The sequence below is a fragment of the Caretta caretta genome, chromosome 3 (assembly GCF_965140235.1).
Source record: "Caretta caretta isolate rCarCar2 chromosome 3, rCarCar1.hap1, whole genome shotgun sequence".
Lineage (NCBI taxonomy): Eukaryota > Metazoa > Chordata > Testudines > Cheloniidae > Caretta > Caretta caretta.
The window spans coordinates 129,087,533-129,101,249 of NC_134208.1; the positions used below are offsets into that span (position 1 = coordinate 129,087,533).

Consider the following 13,717-nt stretch of genomic DNA (forward strand, 5'->3'; position numbering starts at 1 on the left):
TTGAAGCCTATAACTATTGAGGACTTCAAACATGATGGAAAGATTTTACCAATTCTAGGTAACTTTTAAACAACTAGACTATAGTCAAACGAATCTAAAAAAGCGTTTGTGGGTTCAATTCAGAAAAGCACCAAAAGGTTCTTTGATCACCAAATGGTGCTGAAAATCTACTGAGAACATGCAATGTTTCAGTACAGTAGAAACTATTAAAATGTCAACACGTGCCAGCTATTACACATGTACTAAAGGTGCCTCCCATATTGACTATGGTGAACCAATGAGGTGATTTTAGACACATACAACTGCTATAAATGCTGATTCTTTTTTAAAAGAGCCTTTGTAATTCCTCCTCCATGTCCCAGCTGAAACAAAGAAGTGGAGAGGGACACAGAAATGAAAAGAAAGCAGCCGTCTCTTGTCACAGCTCACATTTCTTGGATTGTCATTCGTGAAGGGGGACTAAATCTCACAGTAACTGCTAGTGAATCAGGTCTGACACTGCTACGTAATCCACAGCCAGCAGTGTGATCAAAGCCCCATTTTCCTACATTGTCTGTGAGCTTTCATTTGTTGGGATTCCAATGGCACTTCAAGAGTTAAAGACAGGTAAAAGGGAAGCAGAAAGAGATCCTCTTTTAAATAGAATTTAGACAAGTTTCTTATCCGCATTTTATGTTTAAAATGCGTAGGACTGGAAGGGAACTTGAGAGTTCTTCTAGTCCAGTCCCTGCACGCGTGGCAGGACTAAGTATTATCTAGACCATCCCTGACAGGTGTTTGTCTAACCTGCTCATAAAATCTCCAGTGATGGAGATTTCACAAACTCCCTGTTCCAGTGCTTAACCAGGCAATTTGTTTCAGTGCTTAATCACCCTGACAGGAAGTTCTTCCTAATGTTCAACCGAAACTGCCCTTGCTGCAATTTAAGCCCATTGCTTCTTGTCCTGTCCTCAGAGGTTAAGCAGAAGAATTTTTCTCCCTCATCCTTGTAACAACTTTTTATGTCCCCTCTCAGTCTTCTCTTTTCCAGACTAAACAAACCCAATTTTTTTTAATCTTCCCTCACAGCTCATGTTTTCTAGACCTTTAATCATTTTTGTTGCTCTTCTCTGGACTTTCTCCAATTTATCCACACCTTTCCTGAAATGTGGCGCCCAGCACTGGACACAGTACTCCAGTTGAAGCCTAATCAGTGCTGAGTACAGTGGAAGAATTACTTCTTGTGTCTTGTTTACAACATTCCTGCTAAAATACATACTCCTACACTGCAGGCTGTGTCTGCTGTAACTGTGCTAATAGATTGGTAGTAGCAGCAGGAAGCATCAAGACTCACAATGTGTTGCATCTGAAGATGGGGATGGGGCTGTAAATGCAGAATAGATATACTTCATCATATAGCATCTTTTACAAGACCATGGGGAAGACAGCACAGTTGGTGGCATTTGATAAGTCTACTTGCAGAGACAATACAAATAGCACAGGGTTTCCTGCTACTATCTGTGACTCACAGACTTTCCTTAATTAAATGTCTAAGAAAGAGACAAGATATTATCATGTATCAAGCAGTAACTGAAGATCAGCTGAGTCCATTCCACTCTCCAGTTCAAACCATCTCCTCGTCCTCCAGACTTTTCTGTAATTGCTGGTGATTAGTGGTCAGCCTTTTTTACATAAGCTAATGTTTGTTCCAGTCACAATACAGTAATACACAATTTTAGTACTGTAATATTTACCAAGCACAATATGAGGTTGTTGGGGAGGGGAGGGGGTAAAATTGTTTTTCAGAAGCATCACAACCTGAACAACATGCCAGCTGCCAAATGTGTTATATGGTTTACAGCTTTCTACACCAGTGTTCTGGTAGGTGGGAGGAACCTAATTTTCTTTTTGTATTGGGTTTCCTAATGTTTCTTCACTGCCTTGGTTCCTCAGTTTCCCTATCAACATAATGGGCTCACTAATACTTTCGTGGTGTTGAGGATGAATGAATTAATATTTGCAATGAGGTCTTTGGAATATCGACACTATATGTCTCATTTCACTTCTGTCTATATCCTTGTGTACAACTGTAATGAGAACAAAATTACACAGTTTAGTCTCTGAACAAATGAGGTATAATTTCAGTGTAACCATATAGAGTTCGAAAGAAGAATAAATCGAAATTAAGTTGATTTCAGTTTGTTTGTTTTCTCTTTGCTTTCCCTGTAGGTATGAACAACCTAAGTGTGATAACAGCGCCAGAGCTCATCCAGCCAAAACAAAGGATTTGTACAAAGGACGCCAGCTTCAAGGTCAGTGTAATAGATGAGTTTTGCAGCACATGTTTCAATGGTGTTTAAGAACTGGAATAACTAGGGGGAGTTCCTTACCATTGGCCTAAATAAATGCCAGGGTGTTGCTACATTGGTCTATCGTTGACTGAAGCCAGAGAGTGGAGGTTTGAATTGAGGTGGCTGTAAATAAGGGGGTAGACATTTTGTAAGTTGCAGTAAGATTTGCTTTCTCAGGTCCTGATTCTGTGGACACTGACATCAATACAAGTTTTTCCACCAATTCAGGATCAGGCCTTTGTTGTATTTGTGTAATATTAGGTCAGACAACTGGGTTTTGTGATATCAGCTGCTGTAAAAGGAAATTGTGGATCATTCTAAAGTAGGAAATCAGAAACAAGCAAATAATTTGGGGGATTTATTTTTGTGTGTGCTATGGGAAACTTCTCCGTTCACCATTCACAGAAATTTCAAAATGCTTACTGTGTCAAGAATGTCATTCAATGCTGAAGTTTATCTTCATTAAAGTGTGCGTTAATACTGCCTATCTAGAAAGTAAATGTAATTGCAAAGTATAATTTGAAAAGAAATAGACGCAACAAACGCAAACTGTATCTGGTTAGACTTTAAATAATTATATGTTATGCTCTTTATGGAAGAACCTATATAATGCTTGCTCTTTTAAAACATTCATGGTATCTCTCTATGGTACAAAAACCTGATTTGCAGTGAAATTTGAGCCTGGAGTATAATTTCATGACTCCTTGCAAAACACCCTTACTCTGTTTCTTTTATGAAAATGGGCATGCAGTGTTCAGGTTTTAGATGGGAGCATTTAAGTGCCACATAGGATAAACATTGAAATTCAGCACAAGGTCCTCAAATAGCACTTAAATGGCGAATAGGTCTTGGGCTAAACCTACTGATTTAGTTGGGGATTGGTCCTGGTTTGAGCAGGGGATTGACCTCTTGATGACCTCTTGACGTCCCTTCCAATCCTGATATTCTATGATTCTATACTTCACAGTCGTGAATTTCACACATAGGGCCACATTCATCCAGGGTGTAATTCCACTGAAGTCAATAGTTACTCGGGGAATTATTTTGAGCCATAACTCACTAGCCTGCCCCTATTGAAGCCTACAGAAGACTGGTCATTGACTTCAGTGGGGCCAGGACACCAATTACTCCAGTATTTAGTGACTCCCAAGAAATTAAATTTGAAGTAACAACACTCTCACCTTCTGCTTGTAGGTATAAAACTTGAATAGTTAGTAGATTGTGTGTCTTTTGCATATTGTGTCTGTGTGTAAAGAATATATTCTGGATAGCTAAGCTGAAGAAATTGATTTTATATTTAGTTCTGAGTATGGTGGCCTCTGGTCATTCTGATTGCTAGCAAAAATCTTTGAAGAAACTTTTGCTCAGGGGGATAATGCCGGCTTTCACACTTCTCTTCTTTACCCAAACTGGCAGTGTGTTTACGCAGTGCCGGTTTACGCACTGTGTGTTTACGCAGTGCAATAATGAAGATTTGACCAAAGACAGGAACTTTCTGCCACTGAGACTATTTAAGAGAGCTTTCCATGCTGTAAGCGTCTACCCAGTAATTTCATTTTGGTTTAGTAGGCAATGAGCTTTTGATTCTTTCCTTCCACCCTACAGTATTTTGCATTCTATCAGCTTTAACCCCACAAACCACTGCTGCAATGTCAACTCATAATTACTATGAATTCTGTGTGGCACAGATTTGGTTGCCTATATTTATGTTGTTTACCCTTAAATAACCTTTGACTTTCAAGTGCTTTGTGCTATAAGACAAGGAGTCCTGGTGAAGTCAGTGCAACTACTCACAATATAAGATTTTAACAGCTGCATTACTATTTATTGTTTCTCTACTTCTGTTAGAAACAATTGGCCACCTCCTCAGCTGGAATAAATCAGGATGGCTCCATTGACGTCAGTGGAGGTATGCTGATTTACACCGTTCCAAAGCAGGTGTTGCCTCAGACTGGCTAGGCATGCAACAGAATAAGGCTGATGGTATCTGGAACCAAGGCTTTAAACTCATGCTTTCCTAAAAGAATGCCAGTTTTTACATGTCAGCATTTTCTCCACCCACTTTTAAGGAGCGTATGTAGTATACCTTGATTAAGCATAGAATTTGCTTAGGCTCAGAGTTCATGTAAACAAGGAAGTGATGTCATCATTGGAATTACAACATAGGGCTAGGTTGGTCAACTGACGAGTAGAAACCCTTGCTGTCCCTAATCCATTTCATCAATCAGTTTCAGTAGGTAACAGTGCTCCACAACCCCCAACACTGAGAGACTCTCATGATACCAGCTGCCCCAGCGATGGCTGCTCACTTTTGCCAACCCTCCCAAATTTTCCTTCTTATATAGCTGTCTGTTCATAATGCTGGCCCTGTCTCTGCTCCTACCACGCTGGAAGAAAGTACTTAGATGAGACACAAACTTGGATCTAGTAGCACATTGAGCTAGTGCCAGATCGCTGCAGGTAGCTGGCCTTTAAGGGCCTAGTTCTGCTCTCCTTTCACTTACTGAGAATTTACACAGAAGTTTACTCCCACTGAACACAGTGGAATTATTCATGGAGAAGTGCTACTCAATTAGAGTAACAACAGTAGAACTGGGCCCTTTGTGAGTATCAAAGAAACTCTGTAATCCTGTGTACAATTTTATAAAATGTATTATAGCTTCTTCCAAGAATGTTCTGCCTTTACATAACTTGTATTGATGTCATAGGGGCAAAGGACAGGAAGAGACCTCCTGGCTCACTGAATCTAGTCCCCTGCTTGTCACAGGCAACCTCATTGTATAACCATTCATAAACGTATCAAACTCTATTTTAAAACTAGTTAAGTTGTTGCTCCCACTATTCCTACTGAAAGTCTGTTTCAGAATTTCACTCCTATGATGGATAGAAGCCTTCTTCTGATCTCTAGCTTAAATTTATTCATGGCCAGTTTATATGTATTTGTTCTTATGACAACATTGTCCTTCAGCTGAAATAGTTCTTCTCCCTACCTGATGCTTGTCATTACATAACTCAAAGCCTTTTGATACATAGGTTCCAAATGTGACAAGTTAACATTTCAGAGTCTGATAATGAAAGAAAAAGAACAAATATGATAACCCATATAGATGTGTTAACTTGCTAATTCATTCAGGATGTTTTCCTTGAGTGATCTTATGAACTAGTGCAGCAGCAGTGCTGTAACTTTCTATACCTGGAAAACCCGTTTCCAGAGTGTTCTTCACAATATCATAGGAGTTGCAGGGGTGACCACATTTATCATTTATTGGAACTGGGAGAATGGTTTGAGCAGTAATGCAAAGCTACATCAAGAAGTTGTGTGGCAGATTCCAGTACCAAATATTCTGGGCTATCAAAAGTTGGCAGTTGTGTGACATTACAGCTGAGTGTTGCTGTGGGGAATGAGCACTCAATATGCTCATTTCCAAAATGTGGGTGACAGGAGCCTTTTGGTTTTAATGAACTTTGTACAGAACTCAAACTTGAAGTGCAGTAGTCTTGCCTATCTGCCAGTCTCAACATGAGGTCAAGCTTTATCTCATACATGTATCAACACGCTCCACATCTTCATATGGACTTATGTAGGACATAAGATGTGCATAGCCCTTGTACTGTCCTCTATAAAGGAGCAAATGTACCCTATGTGAACACATGCTAACTTGAAATACAATACACGATGGTGTGGAAGATGCTTCTGAACACAGCTGATTGAAAATTTTCCACCAACACTTTTTTGGGGTCACAAAATTGGGTCTGACTAATATTTCCCCCCAACCACAAAAAGTATCTGCTTTCTGTGGAAAGTGTTTTGACTTCATCATTGGCACCTGAAAACTAACAAGCAAGAAGGTACACCATGAGAGAGACTGTCTGGCTCAGGATTACATTTCTTAGCTAGAAGTAACATTATCTTGTGAAGGAAAAATAGTGAAGCACACAGGCATGAACTAAGAAATATAATTAACCTGGATTTTCAGATTTAATGCTTAATTTCTATGGTTTTGTGGCTTTAAATAAGACCATTAATATTGTTTACATTTAATTTTGGTTTGCTTAAATTTCCATTTTCTTTAACACTGTTTTTAAAGTTCCTATAGCCATGATACTTCCCCTCATAGCAAGGGCTAATTTTGGGGGGGATTTTAGTTTGAGAATTACCCTAACTGTAATACAATCTACTGGTTTGAGTTCATATGCAGATGTGGTAAATCCATGTGCTAAAAAAATCCTGAAGGTGCCTTTCTGATTTGTGCTTTAATATTTTAATCTAATTCTTCATTTCCAAATATTTCCTTAGGGCCAGATGATGATCTCAGTTACACCAAGAAATCAAGACTAGTGCACTAACTTCATTTCAATTATTCTTGATTATTGTTAGTTTAAATGAAATCAGTATTTCACCTGTAATAGTTTTACCCTTCCTGGCTGTACCTTGGCTCTCCTAAAAGACCAGTTCCAGATGCTTCCTGCTAGCATATTGGCTCCTGATTAGGTATCAGGTTAGTTTGAAGAAAGGATCCTATGACACTCCTCAGAAAAGATCAATATTTGTCTCTAGATATAAGTGGATTAACTGGCACCTGAAAGGTTTAGTGTTTAATATGTGGAGTTCATGCAAAGTCACAGCATAAGAGGGATCTGAGCTAGTAAAATTTCCATTAGATTTCTAAAAGTTCTCCCTTAGATTTACTTTTAGAAATCAGTGTTTTCACTGATTTTTAGAAACCAGTGTTAGAAACCAGTTTTAGAAACCAGTGTTTTCACTGACTGAGCTAATATTTTAAATATCCCTTTCTGTTATGAAGTCTTAAGCTCTGAGGGGCCAATCTAGAAGTTATCTGGCAAAACAGCCAGTGAAGTTGATGAGAGTTTTGCCTGAGCTCTATACCTATCTTCCTGAGACCTATACCTATCTTCTTAGCAAGACAGGGAGGGATAGCTCAGTGGTTTGAGCATTGGCCTGCTAAACCCAGGGTTGTGAGTTCAGTCCTTGAGGGGGCCATTGGGATCTGGGGCAAAAATTGGGGATTGGTCCTGCTTTGAGCAGGGGGTTGGACTAGATGACCTCCCGAGGTCCCTTCCAACCCTGATATTCTATGAAGTGTCATCTTCTATGAAGAAGAACCGATAACTTGCATAACTGGTAAATGCTGTCTGTGTTTGAGATGAGTCTATTGATTTAAAAGTTGGAATCCACAGCTATAGAATGTAGTGACAGCTCTACCCTTTGCACACACTAAAACTGGGTACAAATGACATGAACGGCCAGTTTGGAATAGAACACTGAAGAAAATAGGGGCAAGATAGGTATGAAATATGTGGTTTGGTTGCAGAGGCAAATGAGGGTTGTGGAAATTCTGAATGCAGTAGAATAAATGTTTCACTGCGCTGGGTGGGGTGGACGTGGAGAGTCTGCACAGAGCAGCCATACTTCCTGGAGAGTACTCTGAGCATTGCTCAGCCAGGCTCCGTACATTATTTGTGGAGGGGAAGAAGTAGGCTGGAGACAGGTGGATTCACTGGCCAAAATTCCCGATAGTGTGGGAGTGAAGCAGCCATAAGTCCTGCATTCTCTGAGTCTGCAATAGTAGCTCCAGAGCAACTGAACCTGGGGAGAGGATTCTAGCCTCATCAGCCTATGCCTGTTTAGCTGGGCTTTGTGCTGGGAAGAGGATCTGGCTCTAATCTCATTAGCTGATCGTTATTTTCTTGATCTTACCATGGGCAGATCAAGGAGGACTACATGAAGAAGAGAGAGAACAGAAAATACAATAACAAAACAAGATAGAACAAAGTGTTACTATTTTTTTATATAATACCTGGATTGTAATAGCAATATAACACAACAGGCTTTAGGTTATACAGGAAGCCAAAGCCTGTAGTTATTTTTCAAGGCTCAGTAACTCTCATTCAGTATTCTTGCATCCTGGATGTCCTGTCCTGATCCCCTGCTGGCCTGGCCATATCACGTCATAGGCACCAACTCAGTGGGTGCTCTGGGGCTGGAGCACCCATGGGGAAAAATTAGTGGGTGCTCTGCACCCACTGGCAGCCAAGCTCCCCTCCCCGCCCCACCTCACCTCCGCCTCCTGTCCTGAGCGTGCCGTGTCCCCACTCCTCCGCCTACCTCCCAGCGCTTGCTGCTGCCAAACAGCTGTTTGGTGGCGTAGCAAGCTCCGGGAGGGATGGGGTAGGAGCGGGAACACGGCACACTCAGGGGGAGGAGGTGGGGCCGGGGCAGGGATTTGGGGAAGAAGTCAGAATAGGGGCAGGGAGAGGGCAGAGTTGGGGCAGGGATTTTGGGGAAGGGGTTGGAATGAGGGCAGGGGTGGAGTTGGAGCAGAGGCGGGTTGAGCACCCGCCGGAGCAAGTAGAAGTCAGTGCCTGTGTCACTAGTGATTTATCTCAGCCCCACTTAACATTCATTGATTATTAAAAAAAAAAAATCACCAAAATCCTAACTAACTCAAGAGCTGTTTAATGCTTCCAGTTTAGTGACTGTTTGGTCAATAATACAAAGTGAAATTTACAGTGAAAGCAATTCAGCTAGTAATAAAGCACCATTGGAAGACAGAGCTGGGCCAATGGTAGCAAAAGAGTAAATCTGGCTAATTAAAATGTGATGTTACTGGCTTGGCCACAGCGTGTCCTTCACTGTTCAGTTAATAACCTTTTAAAAGTGTTATGTCAATTTTAAAAGGGCTAAATTGGGAGCAATAAATTCTCACTGCATTTGCTTTTCAGCATATTTTTAAAAACTGTATTTGTATGGAGTGAGGCAGCAATTTGTCAATTCTTCCCTCCCACCTTCCCGTAAGAGCTTTTCATACTGGACCTCCTGTTGAATACGGCAGTCTTCCCAAGTGCATGCTGCTCTGTTCCATAGTTAATGTGTCTGTTTTGGAGGACAACTAATATAGTTTCAGGAAAATGACCTTACAAACAGATGAGTGCTAACACAGGAAGCCTTCAGTCATTTATTTGTCCTTAGAATGGAAGAGTCTCCCTTTAAGTCTACAGCTGTGATCCCTCATATCATCCTCTCTCCCACCCTCTGATAAATGAATTTCTGGTTGTATTTTTGGTATAATAGCCAAATTATGGTTAAGTAAAAGTGTGTTATTCCTGGAAAATAAAGGATCAAACGGACATCACTGAAGCTCCATTGAAGTAAATGGAGCTATGCTGATTTACGGCCATTGAGGATGTGGACCTAAAGAGTAATCCAGGCCCCGCTGAAGTCAATTGGAATTTTGCCATTGAGTTAAATGAGGCCAGGATTTCACCCCTAATATTTCTGGGTGGGGAAGATGAGCTAATAGCTCTGAACTTCCATGATAAAGGTCTTGCAATAAAAATGTATAGCATATTGCTATTTTTCCTTGGTGAGAAGCCTGGGCTAAACCAAATGAAGCCTCTTTCGCAATAAAACCAAAGCATAAGTGCAAAAAACAAACAAAACAAACAAACAAAACCTCACCACCAACACACCCTCCAAAACAACAAAAAATAATTCTGGGAAATTTCTGGGTGGATGTTGTGATGGGTTTGGTCACAGAGACCCCCTTGGGACTGCCACCTGATGTGCTGGAATTACCTCTGAGCCTGTTTTTCCTGCCAGCTTTGGACTCCAGAACCCTGCCTTGTTGAGCCAGACATGCTAGCCTGCTTCAACATAGACCCAAGTCTGATCCACACCCGCAAAGCTGCAGACTTTAACCAAAAACTGCTCAGCAGGTCACCTATCTCCAGCACCCAGGCACCCAGCTCCCAATGGAATCCAAACCCCAAATAAATCCATTTTACTCTGTATAAAGCTTATACAGGGTAAACTCATAAATTGTCTGCCCTCTAGAACACTGATAGAGAGAGATGCACAGCTGTTTGCTTCCCCAGGTATTAATCACTTACTCTGGGTTAATTAATAAACAAAGTGATTTTATTAAGTATAAAAAGTAGGGTTTAAGTGGTTTCAAGTAATAACAGAGAGAATAAGTTTCAGAGTAGCAGCTGTGTTAGTCTGTATTCGCAAAAAGAAAAGGAGTACTTGTGGCACCTTAGAGACTAACCAATTTATTTGAGCATAAGCTTTCGTGAGCTGTAGCTCACTTCATCGGATCCAATGAAGTGAGCTGCAGCTCACGAAAGCTCATGCTCAAATAAATTGGTTAGTCTCTAAGGTGCCACAAGTCCTCCTTTTCTTAGAGAGAACAAAGTAAGGCACTAAGCAAAATAAAGCAAAAACATGCAAGTCTAAGCCTAACATTAAGAAACTGTTTACAGGTAAAATCTCACCCTCAGAGATGTTCCAATAAGCTGCTCTCACAGACTAGGCTCCTTCCTAGTCTGGGCCCAATCTTTTCTCCTGGTGCAGTCCTTGTTAGTTCCCACAGACATCTTAGGTGTTAACTAGGGGCTTTCTCATGACTGGCAGCCCCCTTTGTTCTGTTCCACCCCCTTTTATAGCTTTGGCACAAGATGGGAATCTTTTGTCTCTGTGGATCTCCCTCCTCCTTCTAAATGGATGGATTCAAGGTTTAAGATGGATTCCACCATTCTTCCTGGGCTGGCTTACACGAACACAGGAAGGCTTGCAAGTAAACAGAGCCATTTACAACCAATTGTCCTAGTCAGTGGGAGCCATCAAGATTCTAAACCACCATCAATGGCCCACACTTTGCATAATTACAATAGGACCTCAGAGTTATAGTTTATATTTCTAACTTCAGATTCAAGAATGATACATACATACAAATATGATGAGCACACTCAGTAGATTATAAGCTTTGTAATGATACCTTACCAGAGACCTTTTGCATAAAGCATATTCCAGTTACATTATATTCACACTCATAAGCATATTTCCATAAAACATTATGGAGTGCAATGTCACAGATGTCACATTAAATGTCTCTGAAATGTCACATTAAATCCAGAAACTAGAAAATAGTACAGGAACAGATTTCTTGTTGTTAGCCTGTACAAATTTAAAATGATATCCTCCTGGAAAACAGGATGGGGATTTCCATTTTTAGAGCTGGTTGAAAAATATGTCCATTTTTCCCTGATTTTTTTGAAGGGGAGGGGGGTAGTTGAAATGTTGAAACTGTTCAACGACTTCTGTTAATTTGTGGTTCATATTCTGCAGCTACCTACTTACATACACTAGAATCATGTTGTAAGAATCAGTTTGAGTAATCTGATTTAATTGTGACATCTGAATGAGCACTACCATCAACGTCCAAATCAGACAATGGTATAGAAGCATTATAATGCCATGGCAAGTCAGTCAACAACAACAGGCTGTAACCAGCAACTCCCACAAGCTGTACCACATTGTACATTACCGGCTTGGCAGCACTCAAAAGGGTCTGAAAATACCCATGAAACGCATGAAAAAACAAATGATATTCAAGAAAAAGAGAAGGAAAGAAACATCCTTACCCACTGAAAAGGGGTGAAAAGGAACTTTCAGTCTATGTAAGTGAATGATCACTAGAAGTGGAGATCATGAAAACTAACTTCGCTATACACCACAAAAAGTGAGAAAGAGAGATGGTGCTCCTCCTAATATCAGTGAAGCTGAGTGGGAGCTGGATTGAAGCCAATGTCTCTTCTTCCAGAAGTCCAGTGATGAAAAGTGAACAACTAGCTCACCAATGGGGGGTTTTTAGTGGAGAAATAGTTCCAGTAAACCTAAAGAAGCCATTACGGTTTACTGGAAAACACATGAATATAACTGTGGCTCTTTTGAAAAAAAAAGCATATTGCCTACACTGTGGTTATGGGGGAGAGGGAAAAAAAGAATAATGGCCCCAAGTACCATTTAGTCTAATGAAGTCTTGGGTTTCACTCCCCCCAAACCAGCACTTCTTGGAACCGACTTGGCACTGTTTACTGGTGACAAGTACTGAGCCTGTAGAAATACTGTTGACTTTTTAAAAGATTCCTGTTAGTCAGCGTTGAGCTGCCTAAAAGCATGGAGCACTTACCTCTCTCTGGAGACAAAGAAGCTTCAGAATTCAGGACAGTGTCCTGCACATTAAATTAGTCATCATTTGCCTATAATACAGGAAAAAAGGAAATGAAATTGTGCATACTATTTCTATAGGGGAATCTAAAAAATTATTAAGGAATCCAAGGAGGATTGAAAGATGTGTGTTTGATTTTTTTTTTAAATGTGGACTCAGAGGAGGTTATGGGGAAAATCAAGATGGCTCCTTCCTTTTGAAAGAAGTCTGTATTAGAGAGTTAAAGGACCACAGAGCCCTTAGAAACAGCAGCTTGGAAATATGACTGTAGATACTGGGGTCTTGTCTGTGCTGGGCATAAAATCCTAGTGCAGAGTGAACCCAAAAGAGATTAAAATATCTCCCCCACCCCCAACAAACTTTGACACTCTTTCCGCTAAGCTATTAAGCTTTGAGAAATGCAGGAAAAACAGTTGTAATTTCTGGTACAGTGAAGACATGGGAGAGGTATCTCCTAACAACCAGGGGCAACTAGGGTGCAATTCATGGGTGAGGGGCGGGGAACAATAAAAGCTAAAAAGGTGATGCAGTCTAGATTGAATGTTTGCTGCCAAATAGATTGAAATGTTTATCAGCTGAATCTGGAGGATGGCAGGAAAAGCTTGAGGGGAAAACTTGACTGATTTGAGGGGAAAACACAAACATTTCAATCAACCAGTGTGGTAATCATTATGAAAAAATGACACGAAGCCTTTTTAGAATTTCTTGGGAGTCACACAGTAAGATGTTGTTCCTTTTAAGAGGCTTCTCCTTTATACCTCTGATAGGTAATTATAATGTGCTCTATAAAAATAAGCCATTAATTGATTTCCAAGGCTGTTGATCAAATGCTTTGAATTGCCTTGTTTTGATACTACAGGTCCTGCTTGTTGTGGCACTTTATCTGTACCTAAAATTAACCTTCAGCTAAACTGCTTATGTAAGTGTTCATCTTGCATCCAAGTTTGAAAATCTTGGCCCCATTTTTTTTTTTTTTTGAAACATTGAATCATGGCATGAAATTTCACTTCACTGACTCTTTGGGTAATTTAATATTTAAAGCTAAAATGACCTTGATTATGTCTGACTGACATAAAATGTCATGCAATGAGGTTTGCAAACTCCATGTTAAGAGAAATTAAGTAGACCATATCCGAAGTAGATACTCTGAATTCTGAGCACTAAGTGTATTTTTCTAAATGAAACATTTGGATTCTTTCTTGTTGTATTAATTGTTATGTGCATTCATAAGACATCCATAACTGCAGTTTTTGGAGAAAAAAGCATTTTCCCAAAGAGAGGGAGTATATACAGTGCTCCCATTCTCTACAGATCAAAACAACTAGATTGAGAAGACCAGTGATGGATTTGTGATAC

At 40.3% G+C, this 13,717-nt stretch overlaps 1 protein-coding gene across 2 annotated transcripts in view; it reads left to right on the forward strand.

Annotated features, from left to right (window-relative positions):
- The window catches only part of SMOC2 (SPARC related modular calcium binding 2), a 178,151-nt gene that overhangs the window by 130,138 nt on the left and 34,296 nt on the right, over window positions 1-13,717 (forward strand). For both annotated transcript variants that reach the window (XM_048843976.2, XM_048843977.2), the window contains exon 9: window positions 2,209-2,291. In XM_048843976.2, the coding sequence (XP_048699933.1) occupies window positions 2,209-2,291 (83 nt within the window). The remainder of the gene's footprint in view (window positions 1-2,208; window positions 2,292-13,717) is intronic.